The sequence below is a fragment of the Onychostruthus taczanowskii genome, unplaced genomic scaffold (genome assembly GCF_017590055.1).
Source record: "Onychostruthus taczanowskii isolate IOZ18803 unplaced genomic scaffold, ASM1759005v1 scaffold74, whole genome shotgun sequence".
Taxonomy (NCBI): domain Eukaryota; kingdom Metazoa; phylum Chordata; class Aves; order Passeriformes; family Passeridae; genus Onychostruthus; species Onychostruthus taczanowskii.
In genome coordinates, this window is record NW_024505229.1 from 3,070,877 (window position 1) to 3,088,470 (window position 17,594).

Sequence of the window (17,594 nt, forward strand, 5' to 3'; positions counted from 1 at the left end):
GGGGGCGGGAGCGGGGCCGCCCCCCCGCGCACGTGCGCTACGTGCGGCGCCTGCTGCGGCGGGGCCGCCCCTCCCCCGCCCGGCACCGCCCCCAGCCCCGCTACTGGGGCCGGGACCGCCCCGTGTGGGACCCCCGGCGGGGGGAGCCCCGGTAACCGCCGGGGCGCGGGGGGGCACCTCGCGGCGCTCCCTCGGGAACAGGAGCGCTCCTTACCCCCGCGCTGCCCGGGGCCAGCGCGCAGGACAATGGCCCGGCTCCCCCCGAACAAAGGGGCCGGGCCGGGGCCGCGGGGGCTCCGCGGCCGGGGCAGACAATGCGGCCGCGCGGAGGCGGACGGCCCCGCCCCGCTCGTGACGCGACCCGTGCTCAGCCAATGGCGGCACGCGGAGAGGCTCTTTAAAAAAAGAAGCTCCGGCCGTGGTCCGCTGTCAGCTGTGCGGATCCCTCCGCGCATGTAAACACAGCGCCGGCGGCCCCGCGCGGGGGGGCGGGACGGACCGGCCGGGGCGCGGGGGGCACGGCGGGCGGGGAGCGCGGCCCGGGGCTCCCCGAACCAGCGGTGCTGGGGGGAGCGCCCGCAGCGCGCCCGAGGCGAGGGGCCGCGCACAAAGGCGGGGGGCGCGGGGCTGAGGCCCGGCGGGGCGGGGGACACCGGGAGGGACCCCCAGGGGCCGCGGTGAGCGGCGCTCTCTGGGCCTCGCTCTCCGCCGGGGCCCGGGTAGCGGACGAGGGATCGGCGCCGCGCGCGCCAGGCCGCGCTCCAGAGGAGCCGCCGCTGCCTCTTCCCCCCGCCCCCAACGGGCCCTCCCCGGTCCGGCCCCGGGCCCCCGCACAAAGGCGCGGGCGGGGCGGGGCAGCCGCGCCCCCTCCCCTGCCCGGGCCGGGCGGACTCTTTTCCCAGCCGCGGCCCCCCCGCGGACGCGCACGGAGCGCGGCGGCTCCGGAGATTGTTCGGAGCGCGGAGCGGAGCGGCCGCCCCGGCCGGGCCATGGCCGAGTTCCTGCCCCCGCCCGAGTGCCCCGTCTTCGAGCCCAGCTGGGAGGAGTTCGCCGACCCCTTCGCCTTCATCCACAAGATCCGGCCCATCGCCGAGCAGACCGGCATCTGCAAGGTGCGGCCGCCGCCGGTGAGTGCCCGCATGGCGCCGCCGGGAGCGGCCTTTGTGTGGGGCCCGGCCCGGCTCCCACCGGCCCGCGGCCGCGCAGGTGACCCCGGGCACGCGGGGCCGCCCCGCCGCCCCTCAGAAGTTTCACTGGGCTGGGTCTGAGGGAACCGAAGGAAGCTACCGCTTCCCCCGCGAAGTGGCTCCTAAGTGTCGGAGCTCCCGGTGGGGGAGTCTCCAGAGCGGCCGTGAAGGGAGCGGGGGCGGGGGGCAGCTGCCCCGGCCGGGCCCGGCCTTTCCCCGACTCCAGGGGTTGGCCGGGGCCTCGCGCCCGGAGCGGCCCCGCCGAGCCCCGGAGGAGGTCCCGGGGTGCTGCCCTCCATGTTGGCATTGTGGCGGTGTGGGGCCGGGGGGACCCGCTCCCCGCAGCCCCCGGCCCTGCCGCGGCCTCCCCGGCCTCGGCGCACTTTTAGCCACAGGGAACTGTTTCTCAAGTTGGACAAGACCAAACTCCGCAGCCGTGAGTTTGGCTGGTGGCTGTGCGAGCTGAAGCCTAGACAGACATGGCCACCATTTTAGAATGCAATCCACAGTGGGAAGAAGTAGTAAGCCTTCATCTTCATCATCATCATCTCGACCGATGGTGTAATAAGCTCAAAATTAGGGAATGAATTCTGATTTCCCCTTGTTCGTCGACTCAATTTACTAAGAAATGCTGTAACAATCTTAGAACCATAGTTTTGTGTAGTCAGAATTGTTAGTTCGTTTAAAGGTATGAACACCCACACTGGTGAGGAGAGGGGCTTCTGGAAGTAAAAATCTAATTAAACAATGTGTGAATCATCTTTCTTTTGAGTGAATTGCTCTTCCCCTAAGTGGAGCGTGGTGCAAGTCTTGGGGTGGTGCAGCCAGGTAAGGCAGTTAACATGACGGCAACAGCTAGAATGTTAAACAGGCACTGGGCTTACATCTCCTCCAGCAAAGGGAGAAGCTGACTGAACAGTTTGCAGACTGAAGTTTTGCGAGTGAGACTTTGACTTCAAAGAAATAATGTTCAGAAACACACACTCCTGACTTTTGTGTTTTCGTTGTTGCTGGGACTCCTGTTGTGTCCATTCTTTTCCTTCTGAATTAAAATAGTAGTAACTTGCTCAGTTAGTGTATGAGGTGGCAGAAATGTTTGTAGCAGAGTGAATAATGTGAATCTTGTTGGAGAGGAAGGAAGGTGTTCCAGCTCTCTAGAGGAATAATCCCTGACTGCTGTGTGAAGATAGCTCTTGAATTTGTGTCCTGGTAGAATGTGCCAGGGCTTCTTTTCATGCAGGGCAGCCAGATGCTCAGAGTTAAGAGGGTAAGATGGTTTTTGTTACAGTCACCACTGAAGTTCTGTAGTACTTTATAGTAGATGTTTTGGAGTTTTAAGTTGCCAAATTGCCAACAATGTTTCAGCAACTGTGACCAGAACTGCTTTTTTGTTTGGTTGGGTTTCTTGGGGGGGTATTTTTTCATTTGGTTAGGTGTTTTTGATGGGGGTGTCTTTTTGTTTTAGAAACATCTGGTCTAAAAAATCCCATCTTTCTCGGCTGCTTATGTGACAAAACCAAAAGCTTATCAGAAAGCTGCTTGTAGGTGGTTATCTGTTGGAGATCATAAATCAACAGCCCTCCAAAGGACTGAATTACTCACTGCAGCTGCATTTTCAGCCGCTCTCATCTCCCCTTCCTGAAGGGGCAGGTATTGCACCAGATATTACACCAGGCGTTGTGCCTGCCTGGCCGTGTGATCAGCTCTTTGAGCGCATTTAGAAGCAGGATGAAAATAGTTGGAGCTGCTGAGGGCTGAGCACGGGTAGTTCTGTGGAGCCTGGCTTTGGGAGAGCTGAGCTCCCATGGCTTTATCTTCCCTGGATAATGCCTGGGATGACTTGTGAAGTGCGTGGTTGGTTCAGCGGCCTGGAGCATAGAGGGAGCTCTTCCAAAGCGACCAGAAAACCCTTTAAGTTGACGTAGTTCCCGGCCTTCCCCCTGCGATCAGGAGCCGCAGTGAATATTCAGTTATTGTTCTTTTGGTGTAGTTGAGGGGTCTGTAATACCGTGAGCTAGAGGCTGTGCTGCCCTTTGCACAGCAGTGTGTGTGTTCCAGCTGGATGCCTTGTTTGGTGATGGCTGAGGTTTGGAATCTTCCTGCATCCAAGGGAATCTCTTGCTGGCGTGCGCAGTCTGGTTACGTGCCGGGAAGCAGGTAGGCAGCACCATGAACTGTCAGGATCTGTGCCGAGAGAGGAATTGAAAATTTGATGGTTGGACTGGCATTATTATAGCTTAAACTCTGCTGTATGGTTATCAGCAGCTGAATTTGTGTTTCTGTATATGAGCAGCAGAATGGAATTATGTTGTGTGAGACTGGTGGTGCCCAGCTGTAGCTTTTCCACTTGCTTTTGAACAAGTCCTTGCTCCAGAGCTGGCTTTGGTGCTCCAGCACCTGAGCATGCCCAGGACAGCTGCCTGGGCTTTCAAGGACCAGCAGCAGAGCTTTCTCTGGTCCCTTTCTGCTGACATTAGCTGGGAACCAGGTGGGCCCAGAGAAAACCACACCTGCAGTGGCCTGTTTAGTGAGGAGATATTGAGGTCGCTGATGTGCAGAAGACATCTGGGTAGAAGAGAAAGGATTCGGGGTGATCACTGCATGCTCACAAGATGAAAGAACGTCCAGGAATATAACAGGAGGTGCAATTTCTGCATGGCAGTTTCCAGTTGAGCACTCAAAAGGAGTTTTCTTCCCCTTCATTCCAGTTCAGTTTGTTCCAGCCATCACCAGTGACTGAGTTTTGCTCTCATTTGGGGATTCTGAGATACTGGTGGAGGGTGCAGCAGTAACCAGCTCACTGGCACTGTTCTCTGTGGCTTTTTGTCAGCAGTGTGGGGTATGAGTAGAGAGTCCCATTGGCAGCTGAGTGCTCTGATGGGGCTTGTTCCTGGTAGTGAATGAGCTGCATAAAGTAGAGATTTACATTTGAGTCTGTTGCAGATCTGTGGGGGAAGGGGCAGCTGGATGCAGGAAAGTGGGTGGGGTACAACTTGCTTGCAGTCCATCATGTGCCATCTTGTTAGAATTTTCTTCTGTGAACCAAAAACATCTTTAATTGGCATTTCTTCATTTAAACAGTATCTGATAGTTTGGAATAAGTTAAGTTTACTCAAAAACTAGCCGTGTCAAGTGGTGGATTTATATTCTAGAAGCTGGTGATAGCTCTGCAAATCATGGGGGGCATATAGGGGGTCAAATGAAGAATTGCTTGAGAATGGAGTTGTTCTTCAAGGTAGGTAGTTAATAGTAATTAGTGGAAGGAAACAGTCTCACAAATGTGAAGCTTAGATTCAAGAGTTAACGGTAACATGTGGAACAGGAGTGGTATCAAATGCTCCAAGCCTTTCTTGAAGATGGACTCTTCCTTCATTGCATTGTTGCTTTGCTGCTGTGAAGAAATAATAAATAATGATTACTTAAGCCTTACTTAACGTATAAGTGCTTTTCAAAATGCACAGTATTGTACAATGTACTTGAAACGTCATAACTTTCCCAGGTTTTTGTTACAGTCACCACTGAAGTTCTGTAGTACTTTATAGTAGATGTTTTGGAGTTTTAAGTTGCCAAATTGCCAACAATGTTTCAGCAACTGTGACCAGAACTGCTTTTTTGTTTGGTTGGGTTTCTTGGGGGGGTATTTTTTCATTTGGTTAGGTGTTTTTGATGGGGGTGTCTTTTTGTTTTAGAAACATCTGGTCTAAAAAATCCCATCTTTCTCGGCTGCTTATGTGACAAAACCAAAAGCTTATCAGAAAGCTGCTTGTAGGTGGTTATCTGTTGGAGATCATAAATCAACAGCCCTCCAAAGGACTGAATTACTCACTGCAGCTGCATTTTCAGCCGCTCTCATCTCCCCTTCCTGAAGGGGCAGGTATAAGTGCTTTTCAAAATGCACAGTATTGTACAATGTACTTGAAACGTCATAACTTTCCCAAGGCCGAGCATGAAAATTGAGAACATCCAGGCTAAATTTCATTGCTTTAAATAATGTGAATATAGAGAAGTACTATTTAGGCTTCCAAGTAACTTAAACCAAGTACTTAAAGATTAGAAAGTCTGTATTAGCAGAGCTGGAATTTTGAAGGAATTGACACTGGAGTTATCGGAATTATTGACTGTCAGTTTTCAGTAAATCCTGGAATACTGGTGAACTTGAAAATGCGGAAAATTAATTTCCTTAGTGATTTAAGTTCTTTGGGGGTGCAAGAGTTGACCCCCTCTAGCTCCAGAGTGGAAGAATGTCTAGAATAGTCCTGGAAAGGAACCTGGAAGGTGATAGTGTGGAATACAGTTGTATGGGCACTGATGTGGTCATATTAGTTTTACTTTTTTCCATGATTCCATGTATTTGTGTGTTATTGTTGTCTGAGATCTAAAAATTGTGTTCAGTATTCTAATTACAGAAATGACTGTTGTGCAAAATTAATACACCAAATCACGAATTATTTTAACTACTAATGATTGTTTGTAATGAAGGATCCCTTTCTAATGGTGTCTCGTAACCTCAAGCCACGGGTATGTAATTTTCCTTACAAGTCTAGAAGAGCAAAAGCTGTGATTCTGAATGGAGTTATGGTGGTGGCTCATTGCTTTAGAGGGATCCCAGTTGCCCAATAAACAATCAATATTATGAAACAGTAATCACTTAAGTAGGACTCAATGAGAAGGTTTACCTTTGGAACAAAGGAGCATAGAGCATCTTAGAGGAGGAAGGAGTGTAGAAAAATGACTGTGGATCCCTGTGGAAAGCAGTGTAATGGTGGAATGGGAGCTCTGGATAAGTTAGTGCATGCAGCTCTGGAGTTTCTCAGTGATAAATGGGGGGATTTTACCTCTGTGGCAGCACGAGAGTAAAAAATTCTGCATTCAGGACCTCGCACTCATTGGAAGATTTTAAAAATATTTGATAACTGGAGAGGACACAGGGAAGCATCAGAAAAGTTCGGCACATGAATTAATGAATTTTGAAATATTCAACCTTAGCAGAGCCTGAGTGGTTAAACCTAAAGGCTCAGGGCTTGGGAGAAATGGACCTGCTCCTCCAGGGATTTTGAGAAGCAACATTGATTTAAATGGTGTTTAGACCTCTTAAGGTCTGTTTAGGCTTCTCATTCAGCTGGTTGCTTGATTTATTTTCATTTTTATGGAGAAAAAGAAAACACAAAACAAAAAACCAGTTCCGTTTTGGACCCTTGACTGAGGGTTCTGCAATCTAGTCCTGGAGCCGTAAAACAAACCACCACTAAAACAGGAATTAATGCAGAGAATTGTGATACTTTGTCTGAAACAGGAAGTTGATGGTGATGATCCTTCAGATTTGATAATACACAGAGGTTCAGTCAGTTGATTTTATCAAAAAGAAAACACAGAGATAACTGAATTACAACACGTAAATGAGCTTCAGTGGGAGAAACCTGAGGTGCTGCCACGTCTGTCAGTCCTGGCGAGCCGAGCCTGGGCCCCTGGTCTGGCTGAGCAGGGGCCAGGCTCAGGTGAGTCAGGAAAAGAGCATTTCTGACTGAGAGGATCAGCTGGAAGGGGAAAGTGGAGGATGGAAAGTGGTGGATCTGCTGCTTTCTGGAATTTCGGGCTCAAGAATGAATGAGGTTTTGGGAGGTGAAGAGGTATTTTAGTGCTGAGGTTCCTGTTCCCCTGCTGTCAATTCATGTGAAGAAAAATAGATCTGCTACCAAAGGTCATTAGGAAATATTGGCTTTAAATGAGGAATTTGTCATATTCATCACAGGGGTTGTGTTGTGGAATCAAGTAAATTCAGAGTAGGTTGTTTACCAATCTCTAATTAGCAAGAAAATATGCAAAAGAATAGTTATTTTTAGTTTATTATTTATTTTACTAATGGCAGTGGCCATGCACAGGGCTGCTGTGGTCACCATGAGTGGTTTCTGCTCTTCAGAAACACTGAAACATTGTGGTAGGCTTAAAAAACAATAAGAATTTCCTTGCCTTGCCTCAGTTTCTTTCAGCGAGGGATTTTCAACACACACTCTTCAGCTCATTGAAAATTCAAGATGAAACAATTTAGTCCAGAACTTTCCATATGGGGCAAGAATAACATAGGTAGAATTTCTATCATTTCTTTGTTTAACTTAAGATAGCTAATAGCTGAAAATGAGTTTAAAACTAAACATGGCTCCCTTGCCCACAATGAAACAAAAGCTGCCAGTGGATGGAATGCCATGCCATGTATCCATTAGGACATGCTTCCTTTCAATCCCAGGTGACTGGGTTGTGTCTGAGATGTGCTGAGGGGGAATTCTGTGTCCATGTCCAGGAGACCAGGTTGAGTGTTTTTAGAAGTCAAGAAGAGCTTGTGGGATCTTCCAGCCTGCTGTCCTTAGGAGTGCCTGAGTGAAAGGTCTTCCTGGGAGGAGGTGCTTTACTTGGATGGTGAATCTGAGCAGCTGGAAAGGGAGGATGTTGTGGAGAGCCAGGGTAGTGGATGGTGGGAGCCACAGGGAATCCCTGGGCAGCCGAGGCTCTGCAGCTGCTTGTGGTTGAGGCTGGTGGAGTTGTCCATAGCTGTTCTGGATAGCTGTGAAATTCAGGTCTTTTCCTAATCTGATTACATTGGGAGTGAAATTGAGGTTTGAAAGCTTACAGTTACAGCTCTGAAGAGGGTATGGACTCATTGCAAGGGCTGTGATGGGACAGCCTGAGGAACAGAGTGCGCTGTCTGTGCCAATCACACACTCCAGGAATGTACTGGGGATCAGAGCAAAGGTCTATCCATGATCCTTCAGATTTGATAATACACAGAGGCCTTGAGGGACCTCTGTGTATACACTGTGCCTCAAGGGGAGGTGGCAGCAGTTCTTGGGGCCTGGTGCCCTCACATACCCACAGCTGGGTCTGGCCCCAGCCTGATGGATGCTCTGTGTCAGGGTCTTGGTCAATGCTCTGAAGTGAATTAGGGGTCTGGGATTTACTGATCCCAACACCCCATCCATCCCCTGCAGTGCTGGTGGTACAGTGGTATCTGTTCCATGCATGCAGGTGCCTCCATGGAGAAGAGCCTAGCATCTCCTGTCTGTGAGCCCAGCTGCCTGTTGTGTTTAGAGCTTCAAACCCTGTGTCTTTTCTGTCCTCTCTGCCTTTGTGCCCCAAGGAGAAGCCTGCCCTGACGCTTGAGAATCATCTCCAGCTTACCTGAGCCTTTATTTCTCTCCAGGTGTGGAGCTGGCACAGAAACACTGGAATCTGGAGAGGTGATTCCCGCTGTACACTCATTTTCATTTGCTGTGGTTCTTAGATGGGAAGGATCTGTGGTTGGGTCTTTTCTCCCTTGCTAGTCTGCAATACATAACAGAGCCCAATTTTGTCTCAAATAAGAAATACTCTACCAGGCTCCTTTTGGAGAGTTGTGCACATAAGGTGGGTTAGTGCACCCAGGGTCCCTTACTGGCAAGGAGGAATTCAGGGGGTTTGATGAAAAAATCTGCACCATTCAAAACGACCAAGGAAAGACTGTTCATCACAAACTGGGTTAGCTGATGATTGGAGTTTCCAGCTGATGTTAGCCTTTAACAGGGTCACAGAGGGATTAGTTCCCGTTAGACAGGAGCTTTGTGGCTGACCCACTGCCGGCTGATAATGGGTTTGTGTGGATTCTGCCATCTGAGCTCCAAGTGTGTTTTTAATGTAGGTATAAAACCAGGAGACTGAAAGGGACCTCCTGAGTCACCGAGTGTGCTCCCTTCCTCTCACAGGCAGCAATCATGGAACACCTTTGGCAAGGCATGATCATAGATGTGGGAACAAAGAATGTAGGTCAGGCTCACAGGGTGGGCATCCCGGGAAGCGGGGAATTGCTGCAGTTTACTGAATGAATGTGTTTCTCTGGCAAGAATTGCTAAGATATTCCCTTGGATCTTACTATGAGCTGCTGTCTAGCAAAGTAATGAAAGAGCTGTCTTTTTTTTTTTTGTGTGTCTGACATGGGAGAGACTGCAAGTAAAACACTACTTACAGTTCTCAAAAGATGTTGAAAAAATATAAGAGACTTCAGAAAAAAAGCCCAAGGAAAAAAACTCTTTTATTTGCAGGACTGGAAAGCTGGTTCTGTAAAGAGAAGGAAAAAGGTATTTGTTTATTGAAAAATGTCTTGAAACATTTCTGCCGGGAAGGATTCAGGAATAGCTGCTTTGGCAGCCAGTAGACAAGGGATTTGGTTATAAAGGACACGAGGATAAGGGAAGGAAAAAAGCTGAAGCCAACTAACTTGTAGAACAGCTTAGCAGGGAGGTTGGTAATTTCTTGTTCACTTGAATTCATAGGCGTGGGGGTGGTTAAATTTTAATTAGTGAGTTTGGGTGAGGTGCAGGTTTGCCAGCTGAAATGCAGTGCTCTGAAGCCTGACATCCCTGGAACAGCTCAGTTGGGAGCTGGAATATGGAAATCACAGAAATAATTCTGCTGACCATTTGTAGTTTGCATTACTGCTTGAAATATTTATGTGATCCTTACAGCATGCCTTCTGCATGGCTGGATTTGTCCTTTAAGTTTATAGAAGAGTTTGGAATTTTGAAGTCAATCTCATTTTTGCCTGGATTTGATGACAGGTTTATAACAATTGCAGGTTAAGGTGAGCACAGGGTTTTGTTTGTCCCTTGTAGGCTTATAACAGTCAGGGATGGACAAGAGAACACAATAAATAATTTCAGATGTAGAGTCTTGGTGGAGTAAGAACTCCTGGTTTTTTTAGGAAATTGGCATTTTCTTGCTCTCTGTATATACTTAATGCTCGGCATGGCTGTTGGAAGACACTTCAAACTGAACTTCTTAAGCTTTTTAAATTCATTTACCAGTTCCTTTGAGGAGCTGGATTGAGAGGGCAAGTCTTACTGATTCCCAGGCGTGAGCTTTAGGGAAGAGGGACTGGAGAGTTGGGGGTGGGGGCTGGTCTCTTCCCCAGCAAAGCTGCTCATGTGGCTCAGCAGCTTGGCAAGTGAATCCTGCACAATAAAGCTCCCTCTCGTGGTGCTGCTGCCTTTCCAAGTGCATAAAGGCGTTTCTGTCTCACAGAAATGTCTTTTCATGGGCCTGTGAGCATCGCGTTTGGCTTGGTAACTTGTGCTTCAAAATGTGTCCAGGATTTTTGTTGAGTAAATAATGCACTTATTAAATAAGGGTTGAAAGTATCTTGTTTAGGACTTGAGGAACTTGCCATACTGTGGAATAGAGAAAGATAAATATTAGCCTTATTTGTTGTATCAACTTCGAGTAGTTTGGATGCTCCAAAATAAACTTGTTGTGACTTTAAGTGATTCGGTGACAGTCAGGATGGACTGTCTGTTATACCTGCTCTTATTTCTCCAGATGGTGAATGGCTGTGGGTCTGCAACAGTGTCTTCTGACACAGTTTGTGTTCAGTGGGATGTGTTGTAGTGTGTTTGTAAAGCCAGGAGTGGTTTTATGATAATCTAATGTGATATATTATGTATGGCATTCTTTCCCTCAGCTGTACCTGCACTACTAAGGCCACACCTCAAGTCCTTGGTGCAGTTTTGAGCACCACAGTATAAAAAAGACATGAAGTCACTGGAGAGCATCCTAAGGAGGGCCATGAGAATGGTGAAAGGTCTGGAGGAGAAGCCTCATGAGGGGCACCTGAGGTCACTTGGTTTGTTCAGCCTAGAACAGACTGAGGGGAGACCTCACTGGGGTCTTCAGCGTCCTCATGAGGGGCAGGTACTGATCTATTTCCTCTCATGATGTGACAGGACTCATGGGAATGGTTGGAGCTGAGAGACATTTAGCTTGGATGTTAGGAAAAGGTTCTTCCCCCAGAGGCTGCTGGGGCACTGAACAGGCTCCCTGGGAAATGGGCACAGCTCCAAGCCTGTCTGAGTTCAAGAAGTGTTTGAACAATGCTCCCAGACACTGAGTGGGATTGTTGAGGTGCCTGTGCAGGGTCAGGAATTGGATGTGATGATCCTGATGGACTTGGTGGTCCCTTGCAACTCAGCATATTCTATGATACCTGGGTAAAAACCTCAGAAGCTGGAGTCAATCCTGCGTTGCCTCTCATTAAGCCAATTTACCATCACCCAGCAGAAGCTCTTGCAAAGACTTTCTCCTTGCTGAAAATTAAACACTTTTAAGGCTGTTAAATGTTTGATTCTGGCTGATGAGCCCATCTGCCTGATAGGCTGAAAAGTCACCTTCTGAAAGTGCTGTTGAATAAATGGAGCTCCCAAAGCTTCTCCTTGAGAAGCAGCTGACGTGCCATCAGGGCGCCTTGGTGTGTGCATTGGTCATTCAGTCATTGGTAAACTTCAGAGCTGCGGGAGTAGGAAATGCCTGTTGTGGCAGCTTGTCTTGTCTGGAGTCATGTTACTCTTCCAACACAGTAGGTGACTGGTGCTTTGCCAGAGGCACCGTCTTTGGCCAAACAGGAAAGACTGTCCCCAAACATGCACCAGTCAGTAATAAATAGACACATGGAGATCATGGAGATAATCAGGTAATTCTGGAGCAGGATGTTTCGCTTGCCAGGCTGTGAACGAGGTGTTTCTGTAAGATCATGCACATAAACTTCCTCATTTGCTTCCATAAGCAGAGGGGACTAGCCAGCTCTGTGCTGTCTGACATGGACTGGGTTTGTGTCTGCCCTAGGCACCCTTGGAGCTGGATTTCTTTAGTCTGAGCATGAGCCAGAGCCTGTAGGAGCAGGTAGATCCTGTTCCTCCTGTTGTGCCCAGTGGCAGGCAGGCTTTCCTCTGGGTTCTGCCCAGAGCAGCAGCCTGTGCCAGCAGACATGTGGCCCGACCAGAAGTCTCCTGTGCTGTGCCCTCCCTTCCTTGGCTTCCTTGATGTGTTGCCAGTGCAGTAACTGCAGGTGATGGGCCTGAAGTACAGCCTAGACTGGTGACAGTTTCAGAGGTGGTGTCATTGCCTACGTGAGCTGAATTCTTGCCCCTGTTCATCTTATTCCTGGTTCTTGCCCCGTGCAGAGCCTTGTTTGAGGGTCTGGTTTGGGGTAATGCACAGTCCACCTGGGAACAGTCTTGGCTCACTGCTTTGCAAAGCCAGAGGCAGCACAGCGCTCTTGGTTTCATTTACTCTCAGTCTAAGCAAAGCTCCCTGCAGTTCTTCCTTGGGCAGTTTAATTAATTCAGTCCCCAGTGTCTCAAGGGTCCTGTGTGTCATTGCCACTGTGTCCCCTCTTGGTCTCGGTGCCTGTCTCCTGTCTCCCTGTCTTTGGTACAGAGCAGACTCTGGAGTTGTGACTCATGATGTAACCAGTTGGTTCAGCTTGAGAGTCAGATTTGTCCTGTTGAAGTACAATACTTCAAATCCTGCCCAGTTGTTCCCAGTTGTACTTCTCATCTTACAGCTTGAGGGCCCTAAATGACTCATCAGACAACAGGATATTAGAGAAGAATGTCAGCTCTCTTCCTCAGATTTGGTGGTTTCATTGCATTTGGTTTTCTGGTGTAGAGAATAGGCAGTCATAGAAGGGTTAGTGTTATCAAGTTTCTCTTTGGGCACCAGGCAGTCTTGTGGCTAAAAGCAGGAAAATAATTGAGAAATGTGTCCCACTGGTCAAGGGTTGAGTATTCTCTGGATAATTTGTCATCCTGCCCCCCTACCATTGTCTGATTTCCAATTCAGATGTTAATTCCAATTGGCATTGTCAAGTTGTGATGTGCTGCAAGTGCCTTGCAGGATCAGAAAAATTCTATTACTGATTTTGAGGTCTGGATTAATCAATGCAAGCGTGGTAAAATGTATGGATTGATGGCCCTCTTTGCTCTTCAGCTTCTCCACACTCTTGGTGAATCTTCCTCCTTGTTTTTTTTGTAAGATAATTGCTTTGGAAATAATGTGTGATTGGTTTTAACTCCAGTTTTCATGTTCTCTGTGAATCTAAAATAAAAAAATACTGTGTTTATGATGCTGGTTTTACTTCAGTTACCTCAGTCACCCAATACTGAAGAAAGTTTTTCGTTTTCCTGAAGCAAAGCTCTGTCTTACTCCGCTGTCAGTAGCTCACTTGTGCATTATCTTCATTCTGTAATTAGTGATAATAAGATAACTTTATATATAATAAATTCCTGTCAAGTTTAAATCAAATCTAATTTGGTTTTGTAAAGTTGTGTATTGCCAAACCAAGCGTGTGCAGTAGATGTCAGAGATCTAAAAGATAAAACAGCTTTATAGTTGTGTTTATAAATAACACTTCAATTGCAGATACTTTATCAAAGTAATAATAATCTTTTTCTAAATTGGTCATATTCCAGCTCTTCCTGAATGTTTGCAGCCAAGGAAATTGTCAAGCATTGGCACAGGTTGTCCAGGGCAATGGTGGAGCCACCATCCCTGGAAGTGTTCAAAAGATGTTTGGTGTGGCACTTGGGGACATGGGTTAGTGGTGATCGTGGTGGTGGTGCTGGGTTGAAAGTCAGACTCAATGACCTTAAAGGGCTTCTCCAGCCTTAATGATTCCATGGTTCTGTGGAGGCTTACAATGCAGGACGGGTCTTCAGTTCCAAAATGTAACTGATTTTGCGGTTCCATTGTCTGTTTTTGAGGCACAGTGAAGTGTTTGAGGGGTAGACAATGGCACTCACTCCGCATATCTCACCATTGCTGCTCTCTGGACTTGTTCCTGGTGAGGGGATTTGGGTGTCAGCGCAGCCCTGGCTCCATGACAGGTTGGGCTGTGACTGTTGAGCCCCCTCTGCACCGAGTTCCATCTTCTGGCAGGGCTGAGGAGGCTCTGGAGGCCACTGGAGCCTCTTCATGCTTCGGGCTCCTCTGGCTTTTGAGTGTCACAGAAACTCCTTTCCTTTTCCTGATCTTTTGATGGAACCCTTCTGTTTTCCAGGACTGGCAGCCTCCATTCGCATGCGATGTTGACAAGCTTCACTTCACACCGAGGATCCAGAGGCTCAATGAACTGGAGGTAAACTGGAAAGCTGAGCAGTGCTTCTGCTTCCAAATGTGTCTATGTGTTTTTGGGAGGTGATGTTTGCCAGAGTTGGCCATGAGCTGACAGTACTTTGGACCACAAACAGCAAATTTTCATTAGCATGGAAATTCATCTGTTTCAGAACCTGGTTAGAAACATTCCAGGCATAAAAGTAATGGTAATGCTCATTAAAGGAACATAATTTAGGACTTTTCCACACAGGTGCTTCAAAGTAGTTAAACTGTCCAGGGCCATAGATCTGTGTCTGTATTTTGTACTCATACAGCATCTTTCAAAAGGAAAAGAGATGAAACACTTGGAGTGCTTTAAAAATAGCCAGCCTTTTGGAAGAAACAATTGCAAAATCTGGATTCAGTTTGTGGAAATTTGCTGTTCACAAGCACTTTCATTCACTGCTTCAATGAATTGACACTAAAGGGAAGTGTGAGGAGTCCTGCTTGGCTCAGTGCTGGTACCATTTGGGATGATGGTGACTCTATGATTATTCTCCTGATTCTTGGTTTTTAAGACCCTGACATGGTCATGTGAAGCACTGGGGAGGGGCTCAGCTGCTGGTTTAGAATGCTAAGGGGGTGATTTGTGTGACCACAAGCTGTTCAGAGCTCCCTGGAGTTTGCAGACAAGCTAATCTGTACAGACATGGCCAGTTTTTACCTTAAGATTAGAAAATGTGCTGAAAATAAAATATGTCAAAATTTAAGTTACTGCTCTTACATAGCAGCAGTGCAGTGATCTAACTGGTAATTGCTGTGCAACCAGCCAGACTTTCCCTGCCCTGACCCATTTGTATCTTTAAAAGTGAAACAAATGCAGTTGTGAGTTAGAAGGGATAACAGAAAAAAACTTGTAATGATTAAAAAAACTCAAAACTTATTTATTTTTGGCTTATTGCAAATAAACCAAATAGTAATAAACCATTGCAACGATTAATGTAGTAAATGCAATAAATCCTGACTATGCAGCTGGTTTAGGGAGCTTTTTGCAGTAATAATTTACTGTTTGGCTGTTCTCCCAAAGTGCTTTTCACAGTGTAGTAAAAGGTAACAAAAGTGACTCAAGGAAAGATACAGATACCATTAATGATATATGCATTATTATCTGAATTTATTTGTCTTCAGATGATGAGAGGGATAAATGCAAAGTGACTCTTGCAGAGGGCAAAGCTGGGCAAGCAGCTCCAGCTGCAGTGCTGTAAACCTGATACAAAACCTGCATCTGCTTTTAGCATGCAGTTCACTTGTTTGGTTGGTTGGTTTCAGGCCCAAACTCGTGTAAAGCTGAATTTTCTGGACCAGATTGCAAAATTTTGGGAGCTTCAAGGATGCACACTGAAAATTCCACATGTGGAGAGGAAGATCTTGGATTTATTTCAGCTTAACAGAGTAAGACCATTATGGAAAAATGGGTCCTGAAGAGCTGCTTTGTTACCTCAGTTCCTGGGATGGTACCACAGGGGGTCAGGGGAGGTTCTGGGGCATATCTAAGCTGGAAAAAGTATTCCTTTGTTTAAGCTAACATAGCTAATGGAACAGTAAGAATAAGAATACATTATCAGGGAAAGACTGTAAGTAATACATTATCATGGAGGTTTTCCTGTGAGCTAGGAGATCACCTTAAATTTACTGCTCTTCTTTAAAACTGAGCTTGAGTATACTGGTCAAGAATAAACTTAGGCTTAATTGGAGAAAGTTCCTGAACAATGACAAAAGTGAAAGAAAAAAAATTACCATTAGAAGTATGGAAGAAAAAAATCAAATTACTTTTAGGATGAAACTTGTTTAACTTGTGGAGAACTTCATGTATACTGGTAGTAAGAGATGGGAATCTCCAATATGATATAGTCTTTCTCTTATTTTTTTATGTTTAGGGCAGTTTTTATTGGGAATTTTTGAGCTTATTTTATAGCACTTGTTCAGTGAAAAGAGCTGAGTGTCCTGTGCTAGAAAATTGTGTTGGGATAAAAAGTGACAAATTGCAGCCAAATAAGTTCTCAGAATATGCTGAGTGACTGCACATGGAACACAGGTGCTGACTTCTTTGTAAAGTAATTCAACAGCTCTGTAATTCCTGAATAGGTTATATGTGACATATTCCAGTTATTGCCTTAAAACAACTTTGATGTTTTGTGTGGTTTTTTAAAATCTATATTTTTGTGGCTTAAAATATCAGTTGGGATGTTGTCCTGCCTTTTTCCTTGAACACTGATAGTTTTACCATTAAATATGTGACCATTTTATTTTCACTTTTTAGCTAGTTGCAGGTGGTTTTTTAAATCTATATTTTTGTGGCTTAAAATATCAGTTGGGATGTTGTCCTGCCTTTTTCCTTGAACACTGGTAGTTTTACCATTAAATATGTGACCATTTTATTTTCACTTTTTAGCTAGTTGCAGAACAAGGAGGATTTGATGTGGTTTGCAAGGAGAGAAAATGGACCAAAATAGCCACGAGGATGGGCTTTGCTCCTGGCAAGGCCGTGGGCTCGCACATCCGCGCGCATTACGAGCGAATTCTCTACCCCTACAACTTGTTCCAGTCGGGGGCGAGTCTCCTGGTAAGCTGTGCTGAAAGCAATGCTCAGTTCGTGTAGCAGCCAGTCTGGGAAGGTTCTTTTGGTTTCTGGAATGTTTGTGAAGCTGCGTGTTGTGCCTGGTGTCATGCAGGTGCCCACATGCCGTGCTCAGCAGTTCAGAAAGCCATGGGCAAACTTTTCATTAGAAGTGAAGTTTTTAGCATGAGTCCTCCCAGGTAACCTCTGACTCCTGTTTCCAACAGTATCTGTTGGTATTCTCTCTCTGCAGTTTACCAAAGCCTCATGATAAGGTGTGCTCTGTAATGATTTCTGTAAGGCCAAGTACTGCTACATTCATGGAGCATTCCAGGTTATCTCTCTGCTACAACAAGTGCTGTGGGCCTGAGTGGGCACATGCCTAGAGTGACTGAGGGACTGTGCCAAGCCATGGCAGGCTTGTGGCATGTTCACTAAGGGGGACAAGTTGCAGAAAACTTCCTGGCTGCTGTGGTGATGTTAACAGCATGACTTGGGATATTTTTCTAGCTTAAATCTTCATTCTTCCTTGTCATCAATCTTTGATTTGGCCATTAAACCAAAATTCAGGGTTGATTGAGAATGGAGGCCACATAATGTCTAATGAGGAATAGGTCTGATCTTTTAGACCAGCAGTCATTTATTTGGAAAACCAAAATTGGTTGCAGTTGCCAACATCCGTTTTTATTTCTTTGAAATGCTCTTTCCGTGATGATCTTTCAAAGACAGGAGTGCTGACCTTTTTTAAGCAATAAATGCCCTAATCCTGTTACAAGCAATATCTCTGTGTACAGAAATCAACACAGGCCTTTACACAAAGCTACCAAAATGAGGAAGGGATTTGATGTAAGTCCAGAGAGGTTAGAATTAGACTTTTTCTGTAGGTAGTGACAATCACTTCT

At 46.7% G+C, this 17,594-nt stretch overlaps 1 protein-coding gene across 3 annotated transcripts in view; it reads left to right on the top strand.

Annotated features, from left to right (window-relative positions):
* The first annotated feature begins 463 nt into the window (after window positions 1-463).
* The window catches only part of KDM5B (lysine demethylase 5B), a 56,761-nt gene continuing 39,630 nt past the window's right edge, over window positions 464-17,594 (top strand). Inside the window, exons 1-4 of one of the 3 annotated variants that reach the window (XM_041422562.1) lie at window positions 464-1,127; window positions 14,041-14,118; window positions 15,405-15,527; window positions 16,528-16,698. In XM_041422562.1, the coding sequence (XP_041278496.1) occupies window positions 990-1,127; window positions 14,041-14,118; window positions 15,405-15,527; window positions 16,528-16,698 (510 nt within the window). In that variant the 5' untranslated portion in view covers window positions 464-989. The remainder of the gene's footprint in view (window positions 1,128-14,040; window positions 14,119-15,404; window positions 15,528-16,527; window positions 16,699-17,594) is intronic. The other 2 variants (XM_041422563.1, XM_041422561.1) reach the window with 2 other exon arrangements.